The sequence below is a fragment of the Muntiacus reevesi genome, chromosome 2 (assembly GCF_963930625.1).
Source record: "Muntiacus reevesi chromosome 2, mMunRee1.1, whole genome shotgun sequence".
NCBI classification, from domain to species: Eukaryota; Metazoa; Chordata; class Mammalia; order Artiodactyla; family Cervidae; genus Muntiacus; species Muntiacus reevesi.
The window spans coordinates 122,159,213-122,182,165 of NC_089250.1; the positions used below are offsets into that span (position 1 = coordinate 122,159,213).

Consider the following 22,953-nt stretch of genomic DNA (forward strand, 5'->3'; position numbering starts at 1 on the left):
ATGATTGGTCATACCTTATCCTCCTGCTGTACATTCACCTATAAGGTAGAGGCTGAAATGATCCTCAGGAGTGTGGTGAGTGTTTTCAGTTATCTGGGTAGTTACTTATGCAATCACTGTAGTATCATATCCTATGTGTTATGCATTATAACCCAAAGTAATGGGTAAGCCTTATATTAGAGGTAAGAACACCAAGACTCAAGGATGCCAAGTGACTTGCCCTAAGCGATACTGTAAGCACACAACACAAAAACTGCAAACCCAGACTGGCCTGATGTGAAAACTGTTGTCAATGCTACCTGCGTGTAGAGTTCACACACTTCCTTGAATGGCCATCAGTCTTCTTTCAAATGCATCCTATTGGCTCCCACAACCCAGAGGAGAGTACCTCTCTTGTCCTCAGACACATAATCGGCCAGGTAAGTACAGTTACCAAGAGAGGCTATCTCCATGATACACAGGACTTCTAGAAATCCATTAAAATATGACCCAATAACCAAAATGAATGAAGGTGGTAAAGTTTTCACCCAAGAGGAAAGGCTCATAGCTAGGAAAACGTGCTAAAACTTTCTCAAGAAAGAGGAATCCAAATAAAAATGTACTGCACTCTCTTTCTGCACACATCAGAATGGCAACGGTCAAACTTAAGGCAAAGCACTCTTTTGGCAAGGGTGTGAGGAGTCAGGCACTCAGAAGTATTGGGGGTACAAGTGGAAACCCTTCCTGATGCAGAATAATTCAGCAATCAGGATCACAGGGCTATCAGAATTACAAAGGTTTATATTCTATGGCCTGGCAGTTTCACTTCTGAGAATTTATTGTGTGGATATTGTTGCATGGGTACAATAGATACATATAAGTCATTATAGTGCTATTGGCAACAGCAATGGACTAGAAACAGCCTAACTGTCCATGAGCATGGGACTGGTTAAGGAAATCATGGTGAATCCATAAGTGCACACAAAGGATCCTTTGAAACTGGAATGAGGAAGCTATTTATACCAGGATAAGGAAAGACCCATTATTAAGTGAAAAGGCTAGGTGTTGGACAACGTGCAAAATGTGTCATTTTTTGTATAAAAAAGGAAAAAATGATATATCTTAGTATTTATGTACACAAGCATGGAGAAACTTCAGAAATATTCACTTTGGAAATATCCATTAAAGAATTTAAAAAGTATTCCTTAGAATGTGGGTGCTGAGGAACTAACGAGATAGAAGACTGGACGGAGAGAATTATCACTGCACATATATTTTTTCAATTAATTATTTCACATTTAAATTTAAATTACTAAGCCATGTGATTGTATAGGGGCTTCCCAGGCGGCACTAGTGGTAAAGAACCCCCCTGACAATGCAGGAGACATAAGCGATGGGGTTTGATCCCTGGGTTGGGAAGAGCCCCTGGAGGAAGGCATGGCCATTCACTCCAGTTTTCTTGCCTGGAGAATCCCAGGGACAGAGGAGCCAGGTGAGCTACAGTTCATAGGGTTGCAAAGAGTCGGACACAACTGAAGCGACTTAACATGCACACATGTGATTGTATAATCTTTGAAAAACAGTAAATTAAACACAAATATCTATCTAAATATATATACATTTAATAAAAGAAAATAGACTATTCTAATACAGTCCTTGAGTTTTAAAATAACAAAGACTAAGTCATACAGTGACTAGTGGGGAAATTTCTAAGAATATAGTTCACACCAAGAGTCCCCAAAGATAGCTTATTTTTATTGGGAACAGAAACTTTAGCTGACCATGCCTTTAAGTATAAGGTCAACTGTGTAAACTCACAAATAGCCAAAAGGAATGTTTGTTTACAAAACTCTGGCCACTACGATGGAAAAAGGGATCAGAAATCTTCAGGATTGTTTAAATACACAACCACACATACAGTTTCATTTCCTAGCATCTTAAACTCTTGAAATGTTTTTTTTTCTTTCCATTATAAATTAAGGCATGTTCATGTTTTAAAATGGTAATTACAGACATGAAAACAAAAATAATAAGTCTATCGTAACCTTCGTAGATATTTCCAGTCTTTTTCCTCTTCGGTGTTTTATTTCTTTTTTTGACCTTATTTTTTTGAGCAGTTCTATGTTCACAACAAAACCGAGCAAAAGGTACACACATTTCAGACAGACCACTGCCCAGCCACATTATGAACTTCCTCCACCAGAATGGTATATATATTTGTGATAATTAATGAAACTACTTGACACATCATTATCACCCAAAGGTCACTGTTTAATTAGGGTTCACTCTTGGTGGTGTACATTCTATGGGTTTGGACAAATTTATAATGTATCCATTACTAGAGTAAGGTACAGAATAGTTTCCATGCCCCCAAATTCCTCTGTGCTCCACCTAGTCATCCCTCTCCCCCATCTCTGGCAACCACTATTTACTATCTATCTATCTCTATAGCTTTGCCTTTTCCAGAACATCATACATTGTCTGAACCTTTTCAGATTGGCTTCACTCACTTAGAAATATGCATTTAAGTTTTCTCCATGTCTTTTCATAGCTTGATAGCTCATTTCTCTTTAATGTCAAATAATATTCCATTGTTTGAATGTACCAGAGTTTATTTATTCATTTATCTACTGAAAGACATCTTTGTTCCCCCCAAGGTTTGGAGATTATGAATAAACAGCTGCTAGCTACATCCATGGGCAGGCTTTTGCGTGGATTTAAATTTCAACTCTTCCCTGGCTCTTATACATTGTTTTTTAAAAAATAAAATTGTATTACAATTTTGCATCCTACTTTTTACCTAATCTACATTTTCCAAATTGTTATATCCTCCTACTGTTCTAATGACAAGACATGCTGCAGTTTACTTAGCCTTTCCCCAGCATCTAAACATCTGTTTCCCAATTTGATATATGAATAACATTGCTATAAATGTATTTGTGCATAATGGTTTTCCATTCTTAGACTTTCGCTTTTGAATTCTTAGACCTAGAAATACTAGTTCAGGAAAAAAGGATCACTTTAAAGGCTATTCAATACCCACTGTCAAAATGATTTCTGACAAGTTAGTACTATTTTATAGCCACTTGGTCAATGGATAAGCATATTTATGTTTTCATCCTTTTTAACACCAGATTTATCAGTTTAAAAAATTTCTCTCATTTAATAAAGAAAAATGTGCTATCTCCTTTTATTTGCATTTCTCTGCTGGCAAGGAGGAACCTTTCCTGTGTTTGTCTAATTGTGTTTTCTCATTTATGAATGATGTATGGACACCTTCTACTATTACTTATTAGGATCACGAGTCTTTCTTATAGATCTGCTTGCACTTTTTACATCAATCTGACATGCTTATCACAAACATTCCTCCTGTTTTGAATTTTCACTTTTTGTTAAAAGCATGGTCATTTATTTCTGTTAAAATCATTTGATATTTTCTTTTTGATCACTGCCTAACAACAACTTGCTCTGCTCTTTTCTTGGTTTTAATCCTCTTGCTCTTTAAAATAAAATGAAAATTTTGAGATATATAAGTCTAAGCCATTAAGTCCAGGGCTTTCTGTAAGCTGAAAAAGATCTCTGCTTTGTCATCACCATTCCCCCTGAAAACAGTAAAACTGCACTAAACTTAGTTCTGCTTCATACCTCAGTCATGAGCCCTCAGATACAATGAGTCACCACAATGGCATATGACAGACAACTGTTCTCTCAGAATCTTACATCTCCTGTTGAGCCAGCAGGCTTGGTAGGAAATTTTGACAAAGAAAGTGCATTTTATGATTCACTTACAAGAAAAGTTATTCTACATCTTGGGCTGCAACAGGGCTACATTTTGTGTCTGACACAAGGAAGCGAGCATTGCTGGAGCCAGTCAAACCGAGGAAGATAGAAAATAGGCCGGATTAAACAGAACTGCTATTTGTGGGAAACAGGGCAGTTCTTCTGGCTCCAACCAGGGTGGGGCAGGAGGCGCACGTGTGGGCCCCTTGTTGTGACATGCACAAGATTCCGGCCCAGCTGCCTCTCATGGGAGTCCCCATCCCACGAAGGCTGGGCACCTCTGCTCCACGGAGGCTGGATCCCGTGAACAGGCTCTGGTGCAGGCAGAAGTGCACTGAATCTGCTCCCACTCTGAGCAGGGAGGTGATACAGGGCAACTCCCTCACTTCCCTGGGCCACATCTCCCAACCTGCAAAGTGGGGAGATGTACCCTTGCTATTCAGCCTCCTAGGCTGCTCAGTAGTAAGAACCCGCCTGCCAATGCAGGAGATGCAGGACACATGGTTCGATCCCTGGGTCGGGAAGATCCCCTGGAGAAACAAATGGCAATCCATTTCAGTCTTCCTTCCTGGGAAATTCCATGGACAGAGGAGCCTGGCTGGCTACAGGATAGCAAAGAGTCAGACACGACTCTGCAACTAAATAGCAACAACAACCCCTGCCATCTACCTCACAGAGTTATCATTAGGGTCAGATGAGACAGCTCAGCCTAAATGAGATGGGACATGAGCTAAACAGCATGGATCCTACCCTCCAGTGTGTGGATGCAGGTGAGGAATGGGGACATTTCATGGTGCCACCCCGGGAGAACAACTCTACCACCTGGTTATATCATGGTGCCACGTCTTGGCCCTGAGGGGAAGCACAAAGTTCAACTTCAATCTTGATCAGAAAATCTTTCTTCCTGAGAGAGCACAGGATGCCCTTCCAGAGCCACTGACGTAGCCACAGATAGACAAGTACCAGGCAGGACAGAGCAGGCGAGCAGGGCGTAGGGAGAGGCTGCACCCGAGTGGTGGGCGGCGCCCTAGGACAACAGGTGAAGCAGGCAAACTGGATTCTACCAGGCGTTGAACCAATTGTGACCAATCGTGTTTTGCAGAAGCTCAAGTTAATAAGAGCTCTATCAGTCTACCCTACGCAAGGCACTGTGAAAAGCACCTGAGAGCCATAATCTCTGACCCTCCTAAATGGGAAAATGAAGCCTCAGCGGTGTCAAGGCAGGCGCTTTGGGATCTGAACCAGTTCCATCTGCTGCCAGGCCCTGAAGCAAGGACTCTGAGCCCAGCCCAGACAACAGAGAACAAGAAAACTAGGGTAGGAAGAAGGTCAACAGAGCCAGACCCACAATGGCTGCTCTGGGCTTAAACCAGCTTTCTAAAGAGAAGGTAGCAGAAGACGTTATCAGCATTTCACTGCATTTTCAGTCTAAACTAAATGTAGGACTGTTATAGCTGCTCAGAGCTCTGTCCTGGTAAGAAGAGAGGTCAGAATGAGTGCTAGGGTCTGTAGGGTGCTACAGGTCATGACAACTATGTTAGCAACTTACTGTCATTTACAATTACAGGTCCCCCCTCACCAAGGTCAACTGCCATTGATAAAGGCCAAGGACTAGTGTAAATAGGGTGAATTTCCTGACATCTGGCTTGAGGCTTCTGAAAGCGTGCCATAGGCTTCCACTACCACACAAGGTCATCCACAGTCCATGCCAGGAGCTGTGTACAGCCTGCAGAACTTCGCTTTCAAGGTGGAAGAATGGTGCTTCCCTTGAAAAGACTTTTTCTCATAAATATGTCATATTATGTCAAGCACACAGAACTACATCTGGTAACTAGAAGCACTAAATGGGTGCCACCTATGACTACCTTACCAGCATTGGTATCATCATTATTATGGAATCTGCTCTGCTTGAATAGGGAGCTGGCTGGGCATGGCAGAGTTCTCAGAAATCTGCACCAGGATGGGAGCACCTACAAAGGACCAGCAGACCCCTGGGGATCCTGAAGCATTACTTTCTGCATACGACCTTCTTGCACGCATTTAGCAAAGAGCATCAGGATAAGAGCTGCTCCTTTGTGAGGAAATTGCCAAGGCACCTTCCTGTCCACAGCCTCCCCATGGCCTTTCATCATAAATGGTTTACATCACCTCAGAGGTTCTGCTGGGTCTTGTCATGAGAGCTCGTCCTTTGCAGTCCCTGCCAGTTCTCACCGAGTCTGCACACAGGCTTAGGTTTAGTTTTTAAGTTTAAAATCTCTGAATGTCAGCTGGTAAGACGGGGAGGTGCTCCCTTAATATTCAGCGGTTCCATGCAGTGTTGGCCTTGGGTCATAAGAATAACAGCAAAAAGAGATCCCTGGGGTTATCTGACCAGCATCCACTCCCTGCCTTCTGGGGTTGAAGGGACACGTTTGGGTGGCACTGACCCCCAACCCCTGCTCAGCATAATCTTACCCTCTGGCCATAGAGCATGGCTCAGGTTGGTCCCATAACAGTGAGTGTAACTGTGCTTGCTTCCTGTGGAAGCAAGATGAGTCCTTCATGAGACCAGGGGCGAAGACTCCTGCTGCCACCTTTCCTTTTCTAAGGGGAGTAGAACTGGCCGGAGGATACATCAAAACCTGGAGGCAGCACTGCCCAGAGGAAGGCTGGGAACAGAAGTCACTACCCCAAGGACCCAGTGTCCCCTGGATGGAGGCCCACACCCTGTAGCATCCCCAGTCAGGAGCCAGCCAAGTCTTCTTCTGGGTAAGACCATCTGAGCTGTCTTTTCTGTCGCTTGGAATCAAAAGGTCCGTAAATAGTATAGAGGGCTAGCTATTCATTTAAGAGTTGGCAGTTTTATTCATGCTCTTAGTCTGGGGAGATTAATTTGTACCTAGCAGGCTTTTTATGAGGATTAGAAATAAACCCCATCAAGTTTCAGCCACAGAGGTACACAGGCAGTTGGTGAGTAATTATGAGGAATTGGTCCACAGCCGGTATTATCTCACTGAATCCTCATGACAACCCTGAACCGCGGGGACAAAGCCAAGTTGGTGCCCATTTGGTGGAGAGTGAACTAGTCCCACAGAAGCTGGACAGTCCCACAGAGACTGGTCCCACGTCACCAAGTGGCTGGTGGCAAGGTTCCAACTAATGCCAAAACCAGGTGATGGTTGTTCATGTTATTCTAGAATAACCAGATCCCATCACCGTGGTCGTCTTCCCCTTGCATGCCTCTGCCTGAGCCCCAGGGTGGGCGAGGGTAAGACAGCACAGTGATGTCCTCAGGGATGCGGGAGCGAGACCAGGAGACACACACGGGAGCCTGTCGTCCCAGCCCTCACCCACTGGCTTGCTCAGCTGAATGTGGTCACGGGGAAGACACCTACAAATCGATGCCTATGACCAGAGCTCACTGAAGGTTTCAAAGTCAGGAAGAGGCAGAGCAGCTGCAGTCATCTCCAGTCAAGTCCTTTCCGCTTCTCCTTCCATTGCCCTGACTTTTCTGCAGCATCTACTTCTTGTCCATTTTTGTGACTGCCAGTACCAAAGCTCTCATGGTCAGAGCCAAGCTCCCCAGCACACCTGGGCTAGCGTGTGAGTCCCAGAGCCGGTGGCCTGGGCTGGTAGCCCTACTGTTCCTGCTCTCACTGGTCAGGAGACCTCCCCAACATCCACACTCTTTTCGTACTGGTTTCTCATCTGTAGGATGGGGATAATCACAGCAGTCACTCATGGGGTTGTTATGAGACCAGAAGAAGACGGTGAGTGTCCCATGCTTAGCGCTGTGCCTGGCATTTAATAAATGAGGCTTTGTTACTTTTAATATGATGACTGCCATCCTCCGGAATCTGCCCTGCCACCATCTCCAGCCTCATCTCCCTGCTGTTCTGCCCTGAATCTCCAAGATTCCTCACCCCACGGACGAAATCCCTTCCCCAGCTGTGCTCTTCTCGCCCCACTTCTCTGTGCTGCTGTCCCCCATCTCTCTTCTCCTGGAATGCTCTAACTCAACCTTCAAGACCCAGGCCAGATTTCAGCCCCAGGAGACCCCTGAGACAGGGTTAGGAGTGCCTCCTCTGGGTGCCCGTGACAGTTCTGTGGGTCATGGCTTCTGCCACTGTCTTATTTCTCTGCGTCTCCCAGACCTCAAGGCGTGGGCTGGTGTTATTTCATCCTCACTCAATGGACCTTACAAGCCTACAGAAGAAACACTCACAAGTATTGACTGAATAATAACAGAACTATTTGCATAGGGCTCACCATTTACCTGTTGGAAGCACTTTATATAGACGAACTCATGAAATCCTCCCAACTCCTTACATGCTAGAGCTATGATTGCTCTCATTTTATCAGAGAGGTTGAAAAATTAGCTAAAGGCACACAGCAATCTATGGCAGAGCTGGCATGTGAACTGAGGCAGCCTGGCCACAGAATCTTTAACCATCACAGCAGACTGCCCTTCACAGAAGGAATAAATGTTTTGTAACACTGCTCCTATTCACTATGCTTCAACTTGCTTCAATACACATGAAGCAAGTAGTCACGTACCTCAATTTGGAGCACATATCTTTATATTCTCTTTGAAATCACATCTCTGCCTTCTCTCCAAGACCCTAAACAAATCACTTACTAAATCCCATACTTCGATTGTGAGGTATGTTTTAAAATGTTTATAAATCTCTGATGTTTCAGAAAAGACTGAAAAATGCTTTAAACTAAGCTCACAAAACACAGCAAAGCTGTGCCTGTAATTTATCCAACATGTAAAGAGTCTGTTGACCTGACTGTCTATCCTTGAGAAAGTGTATGCACCGAAAACATGAAGAAAGCTTGGAAGACTTCAGCTGTAACTGCTATCGGCACAGATAACATAATGCCCATCTTAATTTCTCCCACTTGGAGATACTTTATTATCTCAAGGGCATAAGACGAGTTCATGCAAAAGGTCAGGAAATGCACTGGCCAGGAACTGCCTTTCTGTGCCCCCGTCCACCCTCTTGACAACTTTACTGAACTTGAAGAAAGGCACCTGTGTGCACTGAGGAGGAGTCTTGGTGTGGGAACACATTACGAATCTATGAAACTGGCGGCCTTTCATTTACAATCTGATTATCCGGAACTTTGGGGTACAGTTTCACAGTGATCAGTTGAGCTGCTCTCCAGATAGTTAAAATCTTGCAGAGCCCTGAGATGCTCGCTAAAGTCCAAGTATCTGCTCCGGGAGAGGGTGATCCGCCATGGGAAAGGAACGGTCCTCCAGCTCTGCAGGTCAAGGCCATCCTCCCAGGAGACAGCAGTTTCTGACTTCAGGGCCGGCACACATGAAGATAAGATTTGTTTTCCTCCTGTTTGAACTTCTCTCAAAAAGTCAAGGAATTCCCTAGAGTCCCCAAGTTCTGCCCCAGTCGCTTGGCAAGGCCCCTCTCTCAGTGACCACAGCCTCAGGGCCAGAATGTGGCGTCTTCCTGAGGGGCCCTCCCCTGCCCGAGGGTTTTCATTCCTGGCAACTTGCCCTGGTCCTGTGCTCTCTGCCCATTCTCCCTTAGGAGGAAGTGGTCAGAGGACACAGACAGACATTCATCCCAGTCATGGCTTGAGGGGCCCAGCTGCCCACTGCCATAGCACTGACGACGCAGCCCAGGGGTGGGAGCTCCCTAGCACAACAGGGACAGGGAAAAGAAAGGCCTGGGCTACAGAGGCAGTGCACAATTCAGGTCAAGGCCAGTCAAAACGGCAAGGACTGACCAGTTCCCAAGAGAGGCCCCGTGGCAGAGATCAGCCTGCACTGAGTCAAACCAGCATGAGGCTCTTAACAGAAAGATGAGTGCAGGTCAGGAGGGCACCCAGGTTTCATTGGCAGGGTCCTGGGGCACAGTGAGTAGAGGCAGGTTCTCCTGAGGCAGATCTGTGGGCTGGCCCAACAGGAGACAGGTTGTGGGACGAGCTTAGCTCAGGCACCCAACCAGTCTTGAGCGGGACTGTGTGCGCATCTCTGACCTCTGGCAGGCTTTGCAGGACTGAGGGGAGACCAAACTCTAACGCCCACCGGGCTGGGGTGACATCCTCACTGTATTTACAGCATCAGCACCAGCTCGGAATAGATGCAACTGAGGGGGAAAAGGAGGGAAGGGAAGGAAGTAGGGCCCAGGCTCACGCACTGCTTGCTAAGGATTTAAGGCTAGATGCTAGATGCAAATTCTGAGAAACATTGGCAGGCTGACCTCTCCACAGCCTATGATGTCTCCATAACCTCTTTCAGTGTCTGAAATGCCAATACTTGAAGCCTTTTCAGGGCATATGCTTTAAAAATATATATATTTTTCCTGAGGCATAATTTACTCCCCATAAAATTCACTGATCATAAGCATACAATCTAATAGTTTTAGTAGATTTATAAAGTCGTACAACCATTGCCACAATACGGGTTTAGAATATCTCTGTCACCCTACAAGTTTCCTCTTGCCAAATAAATAATAGTGAATATGGTTGAGTCTATGTCTACTGTTTAGGGAAATCACCAAACTGTCTTTCCAAAGTGGCTACACCATTTTACATGCTCACCAGCAAGATACAGTTTCACCACATCCCGGCCAACACTTGACATTGTCATTTTTATCACAGCCATTGTAGTGGGTGTTTAGTGGCATGACATTATGGTTCTAATGACACTTCTTTAATACTAATGATATGGAACACAGTTTCATGAACTTGTTAGTCATTTATATATCTTCTTTAGGGAAGATATATATCTATCTATTCAAATCTTTTTGCTCATTTTTAAAATTGAGCTACAGTTGCTGTACAATACCAACTTTCAGGCATATGACATAGTGATACACATTTTTTAAGGTTATATTCCATTTATACTTATTATAAAATATTGGAAAAAAATATTGGTTATACCCTCTGTGTTGTACCATATATCCTTGTAGTATACTTATTTTATACATACCAGTTTGTACCTTCTAATCCTTTACCCCTATCCTGTCCCTCCTCCTTTGCCTCTCCACACTGATTACCACCAGTTTGTTCTCTATATCTGTGAATCTACTCCTCTTTATTAATATTATATTTACTAGTTTTTTAGTGTTTTGCTAACAATTTAATTTCTTGACTTACTACAGCTTATTCAGAGTATAGCTTTATTTTTCAATCAGTTTTGGGAAATTTTTGTTTTCCTAGGAATTTTTCCATTTCATCTATGTTGTCTAATTTGTTAGAATACATTGGGATTATGAGGATTATAACCTTTTAATTTTTATAGGGTTTGTAGGAATTCCTTTTTTCCTTCCTAATTTTGGTAAGTGGTTTTTTTCTTTCTCTCTTTTTTATTTTCATGGACAATCTAACTTAAGGTTTGTCAGGTCAACTGGTCTTTACAAAGAACCAACTTTTGATTTCACTGATACTTCTCTTTGTGTGTGTGTGTGTGTGTGTGTGTGTGTGTGTGTGTGTGCGCGCGCGCGCGCGTGCGTGCGCGCGCACATGTGTTTTCCATGCTATTGATTTCTGTACTAATCTCTACTATGGTCTTTCTTCTTACTTTTAATTTCACTCACACTTCTTTTTCTAGTTTCTTATGGTGAAAGCTTAACGTATTGATTTTAGACCTTTCTTCTTGTCTGATCTAGGCATTTAAAGGCCGTAAATTTTTATGTAAGCATTATTTTAGCTGCATCCTATAAGTTTTGATATGCTGTGTTTTCATTTTTATTTAATTCAAAATATTTTCTAATTTCTCTTTTGAATTCTTTGATCCATACAGTATTTAAAAGTATGTTGTTTAAACTTTCAAAACATTGAGGAATTTCCCAGATTTCTTTCTGTCACTGATTTCTATTTAATTCTGTTGTGGTCAGAGGACAGACTTGGTATGATTTCTTACATAAATAAAATACCTAATTTTATAAAGATATGTTTTATGACTTAGTATATGGTCTATCCTGGAGAATGTTCCTAATACACTTGAGAAGAATATATTGTGCAGTCACTGAGCAAATTATTCTTACTTGTCAGGTAAAATTGCTCCATCTTGTGTGTCCTGGTTGATTTTCTGTCTAGGTACTCTTATCAATTTCTGAGAGTGGAGCATTGAAACTTCCAGCTGTTGTTCTAGAATAATTGAAAATCTTTCAATTTTCTGTTTTTTGCTTCACGTATGTTGAGGCTCTGTAGTTAAGCCCACGTAACGTGTCATATCATCCTGATGAGTTGATCTTTTATAATTAAAAAACCTTCCTTCTTCATCTTTAGCAATATTTCTTGTCTTACATGATATCTTATTTGATATTAACTACCACCTCTCTTGTTACTGTTTGTATAGAAAAATGTGCTGCTTCTTTCGGCCCTCCACTGTCATTCAAATGCACTATCATTCAAATATGTGTTTCCCCATAGGTAATAAATTGTTTCTCTTTGGTTGTTTTTAAGATTTTTTTTCTTTGCCTTTGTCTTTCATAATTTTTGTCTTACTACCTTTCAGAGTCCTCCTTTGTTGGTCTCTTATATTATTTCCAGAATTGATAGTTATGCTTATTGGCAGGGAAGAAGAGCAGGGAGAAATTGATCTTACCCATCCTGTCTGGAAAAAAAGTCTCAAATTTCTAACTACTCTTGGGTTTGCAATATCTACTATAACTATTGTTACATGCAAGGTGTGTCCCATCAGCTAAAAGGCTAGCCTCTTAGCGTGCCTGTCACTAATGGACACATTCTGTAGAGTAGGGCATAGGACAAGTAGGCATTGGTGGAAGTGGATCAGGAGTGTTTGTGGTCAGAAGGCATCAAGGTGGTTCAGTCCATCAGCCAGTCCCTTCCTACACAGGGGAACAGTCCTCCAGGAGCAGGTGCCAAGCATCCTCCAGCATGCACATTGGGCCAGCATGAGTCACATGTTCACTGGCCCCTCTGGGAGTGAGAACCAGAATATGAAATCTGGGAACATGCAAGTGCATGCAGAATACATGTTTTTAGGTCAATCTGTAAACTAATAAGCAGACCTTAAGATAAAGATATGAGTTTAACCAATTTCTTGGTAATATCAAAAGAAAGTAAAATAGCAAAGATTTCACATGGAATAAGGAAGAAAATATTCCTACCTGTTCTGAGGGCATTTCACCAAATAGTGTCTCACTGTGAAAGGAAAAAGAAATAGAAGATGGTAAATAAATACTACCTTAGATATACATGCCTCAGGAATTACTAGGAAATGTAGGTGGCCAGGTGTTGTCCAGTGTTTGCGCTAACCACCTCTCCAGGTTATCTCTGGATGAGTACAGTAGACTCATAGCAAGGACCCCATGGTGACTTGATATCGTTCAACACCTGGATCAAGCCAGGCATGAAGCCGTAAACCTCAGACTTCCTGGTTACATAGCCCCCAGTATTCTTTTTTTTTTTTTTTTTTGGCAAGCCAGGTTGAGTTGGATTCTAACCTGAAGAGTCCTGGAATGACAGAGTCACCCAATCTCAGAGCTCTGCCTTAGTTAGGAGAAAAGGTTCTCAGGGCAACTTGTTTCCACTTAGATGCTCCTCTCTATAAAGTGGGTTTTCATTCTATGATCAAAGCTCTTCCAGGACTGAAAGGAGGCCCTGGGAAAGACAGTCTTTTTTTTTTTTTTTTTTTTTTTTTTGGCAATGACATTCTTCATAGTAGGTAGCCTTCAGAAAAAGAAAAAAAAAATTCTAGCTGCAAAGGAAAAATAAGAATACCTAGGCAGTTATCCTAATAAGTGTCCAATCTAAGCTCACTGTTGAACTTACCTCAAATAGAAGTAAAGATGAAACAACCACAGGGCCCTGGAGTTGTGTAGTAGAGTGTTACATCGATGGCCCCAATGAATCACACATTAATATATTCTATCTCTCCACATCCTTACGTGACTCCCTCCTACACTGACACCGAGCTTGGCCATGTGATGAGCTTTGGCCAATGAAACATAAGCCAAAGAATCACAAGCAGAAGCATAAAAGGCCCTGTGCTTTGAGGCTTGTGCCCTCTCTCTCTCTCTCATTGCAGGGAACTCTTCTGTCACCACACAAACAAGCCTGGCTAGCCTACTGAAAGATGAGACCACACGGAACAGACATAAGACATCCCAGTTGAGGCCCTAAGCAGCCAGGCCCCAACTGCCCCACCAGCAGGCTGAAGCTGCACAAATGATCCAGTTGAGGCCAGAAGAACTGCTCGAGTCCAGTTCACCTTTCTGATCTGCAAATAAAAGTTGTTTCAAGCTCCTACACTTGAAGTGATCTGTGATGGAGGTGACCAATGCAGGCTCCAGACCAGGATGACAGAATCTCAGCTTTCGGGAGTTTTTTTGGTTTATCTGATCCAACACCTTTTTAGTAACTGAACTCTTTCTGGATTGTGTTTACTAAATACCTACTATTTGCTGGATAATTTATAGTTGCACTAATAATAAAATCATAGTTCATATTTATTGAACTCGCCATGTCTTCCTGGCACTATCCTAAGCTTACTATACGGGTCAGTGGTCTTTAGTCTGGGGCTTGCATACCCCTGGAAAGAACAGTTTTAAGGACATCATTTTCTGGATCCTCACCTCCTTTGTTATTCTTTCCTTAGAATTCATTCCCCTGGAACTTGCCCTAAGCCTAACTGTATTCCTTTCCCTCTCTCCCTGTTAAATGAGCCTTTCTACTTCATAAAATCAAGGCATTCCTTTCACCCATCCTGACTTGTACTACAGAGACCTGTCCTGGGGCTAAAAGCCAGTAGGCACATCAATGGCCTCAATGAATCAGTAAATGATTTGGACTTTTGGTGTCAGTGTTGAGAAAGTGAATGACTAATGACTGGGCACATAAACTTTTCACTAGAGGAGAGGTTTCCAATATTTTGCTTTCAACAAGGATTGAAATATGAGCTAATCCAGTCGTCAGCTGGTAGAGAATTAAAATCATTTTCCATGATAGATCATTATGACTTTTGACATATAACTTGAAAGCAGTTTAAAGTATCAAGTAGTGTAAGGAAACTTCATCCATTCCTGCCTCTTTTCATACTGAGATTTTGCAGAGCTAACATCTATTAAAAATATAGGAATAGAAACGATGCTGAATTCTATTACTAAGTAAATCCATACAAGGCTATATGAAGTAAAAATAAAAATCCATTTCCAATAACATTTTACTTCTTGTGATTATTAATTATTTATCTAAACTTATAATATATTTATGTGGTTTTGATTAATTTTATATTTATTTTCTAAATCTTTACTAGTCATGCAGTATTTACTGAGAACTCAATCCAGAAAAAAGTTTAACACCTACAGACTTGTGGAATAAGGACATTTTTAAAACCTTCATGCAAAATTTTATACACATACTATTTTACAGAAAAATATAACTAGACCTTGCTTGGAATCTCCCTTAAACATGCATAGCATAATCATTGCTGATGACATAACTGCATCACCTGTCTTAGCTAGGGGTCCCCAGAAGCAGAGTCTGTCTATAAGAAAAGGATTCAAGTGCAGAGTCTATGTGGGAAGGAATCCTGGGAAACCCACTGGCAAGTGAGGAAGTGAGACCAGGAAGAGAGGCAAAGCCATAAAGGGTGGTTCTGGAGCCAGTCTCCACCATGGGTCATAGCTTAGTACCCAGGGCTCTTGATTCAAAGGCTCTCGGTGCCACACAAGGCAACCCCTGTGCATAGAAGCAGAAATTCAGGATGTGGTGCTTTTAAATGGGAACTTGTGATCTTCTGGACTCTGAGGACTCTAAAAGGAAGGGCTGTTTCTCTTACCTCTTCTAGTAGGAAGATACCTGGGAGCCCAAGGTTCTGGCCACCTTTCTCTGCCTCCTCAGCTCAGGCCACACAATACCCACTGCATGGCTAAGGCTCCCAAATGACACATCCAGGCTGAAGACCATCATCCCCCCTGGGGACAGGACAGGCCTGTCCCTGTCACGGGTAATTAGGGATGGAGGTAGCCATGCCCCCATCCTGCCAGTCCCTGTAGCAGTGTTAGGGCCTCTGAGGTCTCTTCCTGAAGGTTTGGCCAATCTGCTCTAAGGCTACCATGTCCAGGTGAGGGCTAACCCCAGCTTGGACATGGTCTTGCCTGGGCTATAGGATGCCAGCCTGCAGGTGGCAGTTGTACCAGACTGATGCCAAGCTCCAAGTTGCTGCGGGTGCTATGAGTTGCTGTCGAGGAAGGACCTCAGTAACAACCGCATGGAAGGCTGAAGGAAAATTCCTTGGCAAGTCCGCAGATGGCTGAGGTTTTCTTGAACAGAAACACAAAGGCCGAGGATGGGACTGGGCTTGGGTTCCACCACTCCCTTCTTTGGGGACTTGGACAAGCTCCCCAGCTGTGTCCTTGGTCAAAAGGGAGCAACAAAGGCTGTTGTTCGGGCTGGCAGTAAGGATTCGTGAGAATGTGAAGGGACCAACAAGGGGTCTAGCCTGCAGTGGGTACTCAGGCCAAGCCCTTGACAGCTCACAGGGTTTCAGACGCTGTGTGCAGGTACACACGAGGCCATCTGGGCCCACTCCCAGGGGGTTGAGGGCAGCTAAGACCTGGGTCCCCAGTGGCTCTTTGAGAGGCCTGGAGTATGTGTCCTGGTCTGGCTTGTAGACTCTGGAAAAGAAGGACTCTACTGAACTACCTATGTGGCTCTGTTTCCCTGCTTCTGCCCACAGCCTACCAGGACTTGCAGCTCCAGGCAGATTTCTCCATTATGCCCCTGAGCCCAGGAACAGATGCCTTTACAGCAAAACAGGCTTGGGGACTGCCCACGTGGCATCCGAACTCCAGCAGCTGGGAGCAAAGCAGCTGGGAGACAAAGCCACTTGCCCACCATTTGGTGAACAGCTGTCATCTCCCAAATTCCAAGGAGAATGGGTCAGAGGCATGGTCCCTGCCTTGCACGCTATCTGCCTGGAGGGAGGCAAATACATTTGCACATGTGCAACATGCGCTACGAGCTCATCAAAGTCATCAAGCGTTTGCAACAGGAGAAAAGCTTGGACACTGTGGAGAAGGTGGGCACAGCCATGGAGGGGGGCACCTGGGAGGCAGAACTGACAGACCAAGCACGGTGGGCAGGGCGCGGGCTGCGGAAGACGTCTGGCTCTGTCTCGGGTGCTTCGGAGCTCTGTGCTCCCGTCCCAGTCATCATCACCCTTCTCCACTCTACTCAGGCCCTGGAGGCTGACCTCTATGCACTTCCCTGTGGCTTCAGGTCTGGGTGGCAGGACCAAAGGAAAGCATCCCTGGGATGCGTGAAGGAGGAGGGCAGGGAGGGGCTGAGGAGTACAGGCTCCTGGCTCACTCCCTGCTCCCGCCTGGTTTGGCCTGGCTGAATCCTTCTTCTAAGGCTCCTAGTAGTGACAACTCTCTGAAAGCTGCAGCTCTCACAAATTCCAGAACCTCTCCTTCTCTTGTCCCCTAAGGTCTAGAGTAGAAACAGCATCCCATGGGTGTTGGTCCCCGAGGGCCTCCCTCTCCGTCTCTCCCTGGTTCCCTTAGCCCTGCCTGCACCTCTGCAGAAAATCCCCTCTAGAAATGCTGCTCGGTGTCCTTTATTTTCCCCGGAAGCCATGAGCTCCAAATGTAATACTTGCCAGCTTTATGAACTTAGGCTAACAGTAATCATTATTATATATATTAATAACTATACCCACATGTCATCATAAATACAGGATACTTACAGGGAACCAGAATGTGTTAAGGGTTTCATTTGTGGTTTTTTTAACTTAATCCTCACAACAATGCTATGAGATTGATATACTATTGTACTCCTCACTATTTAGATGGAGAAGGTGAGGCATGGTAGGTAAGACATCAGATAGGAAGTGAAGAGTTGTCACTGAACTGGAGTTATTTTAATTCCAAAGTCCCGCTGTTACCCAGGTCATCTCTGGGAGCTGCAGTGTCCCCATCTATTTCAGAAATTCCTAAGTGGGAGGGCACAGGAAGGGTATTTCAGAGGAAACACACAGGAGCTGGTGGAAACGTGTCATGGAGGCTTGGTGAGAGGAGGAGGCTAGGGAGAGAAAGCAGGCAGTATTCACAGGGAGATTGGAGTCAGAGTTGCAATTACTGCAATCACTAAGGAAGAAAGATTAAAGCAGGAAGGGGCTGAAGACAGAATCCAGGGGACAAGGACATCAACAAGGAAGGAGGCAGAAGGAAGTGAACACTCAGACTGGACAGGAGAAGGGAAGGGAAGCCTTTCTAATCCCTGCCAGATACAGTGCCAGATGCTGTAATTAAATTAAGAACACACAGCAATATTCAGTCTAAAGAAGATGGTGTCCATCCCATGTCATTTAACAAATAAGAAAGCCAAAGTTCAGAGTGCATTAGGAATGTGTCTCAAAACCCAGTCTTAAGTAGCAGAACCAGAATCAAACCCAGGGTCATCTGACCCCACAGCCTCTTCTGGGAGGAAGAGAGAGGTGAGGGCACTCAGAAACCGCAGAAGGAAGGGCTTTAAGAAAAGGGGGGAACTGCAATGATGTCAACAGTGGTTACGGTTGATTTTAGCACAGTCTAAGGGAGACATAACCCCCCCCACTTACTTTGCTTGCCAGTCACAGGTAAATAACCCCCTGACTCAGGATGCGTTTTTCAACCAAAGTGATACTTTGCCCAGCCATCTTCTGTCTGTCTGTGGTTTGCTTGTGCTCACACTCCAGACATGACTTTATCCATTCTCTTACCTCTGGATTTCCTCTTGCTAAAGACAGACTGCCAGATGATGGTTAGGGTGAAGAGCAGAACGCTGAGAATCCCCACACAGCACACTAGCACAGCATACACGTAGAGATCTGAAAAGCAGGAACACGAGGGTCACTGCTAGGAGAGGCCACACCAGAGCAGATGCTCCAAATAAAAAGAACTCCACACATTATCAAAGTTCAACTCAAAATGAACTACATGCCTAAATGTAAAGTAGACACAAGAAAACTTCTGGAAAAAGAGAAGAAAAATCTTTGAGATCAAGAACTAAGCAGAGAATTTTCAGACTCAACACCAAAGCATTACTCAAATAAGGAACACTTATCAAATTGGATTTCATCAAAATTTAAAACTTGTGTTCTATAGGTATCCTTATGAAGAATGACATAGCCCATATACCTATCAGAATAACCAAAATAAAACTAGGATGATGATAGACGTGGACGAGGATATGAATAAACTGGGTCACTCAGACCTTGCTGGTGAGAATGTAAAATGGTACACCCACTTCTGAAAACAGTTTGGTGGTTTCTAAAAGGACACACCAACAACTACCATGCAACTCAGCAATCGCTTGCTGGGGGCACTTGTTCAGAGTAATGAAAACTTAAGTTCACACAAAAACCTGGCTGTGTATGTTTGTAGCAGTTTTATTCATAATGCCCCAAATTGGAAACAGCCCAGATGGTCTTCTATGCGTGAACGGTTAAACAGTGCTCCATCCATACCATGAAACACTTCTCAGTGATAAAACGGAACAATTCTTAGCACAGAGCTATACTAAGTGAGAAAAAAATCCCCCCAAATTACATACTGTATGATTTTATTTACACAAAGTGTTTTGGAGTGACAAAAATGGTAGCAATGGAGAACAGATTAGTGGTTGCCAGGGATTAAGGAGGGAGTGGGTGGGGAAAAAAAATGGGTCTTGCTATCAGCTAGACTTGTAGTGAATATTCTGTATCTCAGCTGTATCAGTGTCAATATCCTGGTTGCAATGTTATACTGCAGTTTTTCCAGATGATGCCTTGAGAGAAACTGGATAAAAGGGTGAAACTGGTACAAGGAATCTCTCTACTTATTAGAAATATACGTCAATCTACAAATATCTCAAAATAAGTTTGCTTTACAGTCCAAAGATTAAATCATGTTCATATCTATCTTAAACCAGGCTGCTATAACAAAATACCAAAGACTAGGTGAATTAGATGACAAAAATTTATTTCTCACTGTTCCAGCGACTAGAAAGCCCAACATCAAGGCACTGGCAGGTCCAGTGTCTGATAAGGACTCTTCCTGGTTTGGAGATGTCTTCTCCTGGTATCCTCACATGGAAGAGAACAGAGAGAGAGCAAGTAAGCTCTCACAGGTCCCTTCGAATAAAGACACTAATCCCATTCATAGGGGCTCAATGCTCATGACCTCATCACCCCCCGGCATCCCCTCCCCCGCAATCCCTACCTCCTGATACCATCACATTAAGGGTTAGGATTTCAATATACAGATTTTAGGGACACAAACATTCAGCCCATAACAGTATATAGAGTCATTTCTTAAACTCCAGTGATCAACTTATTCATCAGTCTGATTGATAAAATGCCCAAACTGCCCAGAAATTGAAAGGGAAACCGGAAGCATTATCTAAAGCTTGTAGGAAGCAAAAATAAAGTGAAAATGAAAGTGTTAGTCGCTCAGTCATGTCCGACCCATGTCCGGTCTTTTCTACAGACCCCTCTGTCCAAGGGATTTCCCAGGCAGGAATACTGGAGTGAGTTGCTGAAAGAAATTAAAGAAGACCTAAATAAATGGAAAGATATAACACATTTATGAATTATATGTCTCCACATTTTGTGATGTCAATTTTTCCAAACCGATCAGTAAATTTGGTGGTGGTGGTGGTTTAGTTGCTAAGTCATGTCCAACTTTTGCAACCCAGGCTCCCCTGTTCATGGGATTTCCCAGGCAAGAATACTGGAACAGATTGCCATTTCCTTCTCCAGGAGATCTTCCCAACTCAGGGATCGAACCCCAGTCTTCCACACTGCAGGCAGCTTCTTTACCATCTGCACTACCAGGAAAGCTCACAAAGCAAAATATATTTGAACTTGCAGGTATTTGAACTTGGTAAATGTTTGAACTTATTAAAAATGCTTCTCTGCTGACTTGAATGTTTTCAGCCAACAGACATATTCAGCCTGGAATAAAGATCAGAATCAAGCTGGAATCAAGATTGTAGGGAGAAATATCAATAACCTCAGATATGCAAATAACAACACCCTTATGGCAGAAAGTGAAGAGGAAAGAAAGAGCCTCTTGATGAAAGTAAAAGAGGAGAATGAAAAAGCTGGCTTAAAACTCAACATTCAAAAACCTAAGATCATGGCATCTGGTCCCATCACTTCATTGCAAATAGGTGGGAAACAATGGAAACAGTGACAGACTTTACTTTCTTGGGTTCCAAAATCACTGCAGATGGGCAGATGGTGACTGTAGCCATGAAATTAAAAGATGCTTGCTCCTTGGAAGAAAAGCCATGACAAACATAGACAGCATATTAAAAAACAATGACATTATTTTACCAAAAAAGGTCCATATAGTCCAAGCTATGGCTTTTCCAGTAGTCACGTATGGATGTGAGAGTTGGACCATAAAGAAAGCTGAGTGCTGAAGAATTGATGCTTTTGAACTGTGGTATTGGAGAAGACTCTTGAGAGTTCTTTGGACAGAAGGGAAATCAAACCAGTCAATTCCTAAAGGAAATCAGTCCTGAATATTCATTGGAAGGACTGATGCCAAAGCTCCCATAATTTGGTCACCTGATGCAAAGAACTGACTCATTGGGAAAGACCTGATGCTGGGAAAGATTGAAGGCAGAAGGAGAAGGATGAGATGGTTAGATGGCATCACTGACTCGATGGGCATGGGTCTGAGAAAGTTCCAGGAATTGGTGATGGACAGGGAGACCTGGTGTGCTGCAGTCCATGGGGTTGCAAAGAGTCGATACGACTGAGTAACTGAACTGAACTGATATTCAGCCTGCTCCTAAGTACAAGAGATAAAATCATGAATATCCAAATGTCTTCTTGTCGAGAAATCAGAGGGCTACATGGTACCCGAACCACAGAAATATGTGCCCAGTACCAGAAACACACAGAGGAGGGACCCATCCAGCTTGGGAAGGTTTGGGGGGCTTTCCAGAAGACTGGACCGCTGAGGTAAGCTGTAGTTAAAATAACACAGAAAACGCAAAAATGCAGAGAGAGAATAAAAGCAGAAAAAGAAAGAGAGAAACAAGTCATCAGCCATCCATCACTCTGAGGTGCTACACTTTATGATGTATATGCATATAGTTTTAAGATCATAACTGTTTTATACCTTGCTTTTTATTTTATCTCATTTTCTCATTAGGGTCTCTTCAAAAAGTTATTTTAATTTTGAAAAATATGATAAAAGTTTCTGCCATTTATACATCATCATGAGTGACTTAGTATCTTATCATTGGCTACTCAAATTGTTCCTAACTTCCTTATAAGAAATGATTCTAAGATGAGTATTCATAACCTTAAACCTTAATGACTCTCACATTGTGTTCTCAAGATTTAAGTTCCTGGACGTGGAATTGCTGAGTTGGCAAGAATGCACATTTATAAAGCTATTAGGACATGGAGAAGCAGCTGGTTGAGTGCTGAAGCTGAAAAAGCAAGCAGTAAGCCTCCTGGAGTGGCTGGCTTGCAGGGAAGTCTGGAGAAGCAGATAAGGTTATGGTCAGGAGAAAGAAGGGGAAATGGGACAGAATCACACATCTCAGGGTCCCCGGGAGGCCCTAGGTAGTCCCATCCCTGGAGAGCCTCCCTTGGTCTCAGGCTCAGCCAGAATATTCACCTAAGCTAGCTTGAGTTAGCTTCTTAGAAGGCAACATCAAAGCCTAGACTAAAAAATAAGCTAAGTGTCAATAGAAAGGGGCTTTCCTGGTGGCTCAGAGGGTAAAGAATCTGCTGACAATACAGGAGACCTGGGTTCAATCAACAGAAAGAACAGGAGGACAAGGCTGCTGGGGAAGGGAGTACTTACACTAATATTTAGGAAGAAGGGCAGGTGAGTGTGAGAGAGAGTATCCTACAAATGGAGCGGGAGCCAGGCGCAGGAGTCGAGGAGGACCAAGTGAGAGCTGTAGAAGCCAAGAGAGTGGAATGTCGTAAGAAAGTTTCCCCAATAGAATCCAGTGCTCTTGGAAAGCATCCTTGGGTTTTCCCACTAGGAAGTTATTGGAGAAGTCCTGGAGGAGAGCCCCTTTAGTAGGATGGTGGGAATAGAGCCAGATAACTGGAGTCAAGGAGCTCATGGGGTATGAGGAGACTGAGACAGACACAGAGGAAATTGTTTCCTGTAAGTGAGATCAAAACTGCCTTTCTAAAGAGATGCCTGTGTCTCAGATGTGTGGGCTTTGCAGCTTAATTCAGTAGAGAACTCTGCAAGTGGGCAGGTAGGGGGA

At 43.5% G+C, this 22,953-nt stretch overlaps 1 protein-coding gene across 1 annotated transcript in view; it reads right to left on the bottom strand.

Moving 5' to 3' along the window:
* The window catches only part of VSTM4 (V-set and transmembrane domain containing 4), a 78,466-nt gene that overhangs the window by 26,015 nt on the left and 29,498 nt on the right, over window positions 1–22,953 (bottom strand). The window contains exons 4-5 of the mRNA XM_065919945.1: window positions 18,443–18,550; window positions 12,846–12,879 (exon numbers count right to left, since the gene is read on the bottom strand). Coding sequence (XP_065776017.1) covers window positions 12,846–12,879; window positions 18,443–18,550 — 142 coding nt within the window. The remainder of the gene's footprint in view (window positions 1–12,845; window positions 12,880–18,442; window positions 18,551–22,953) is intronic.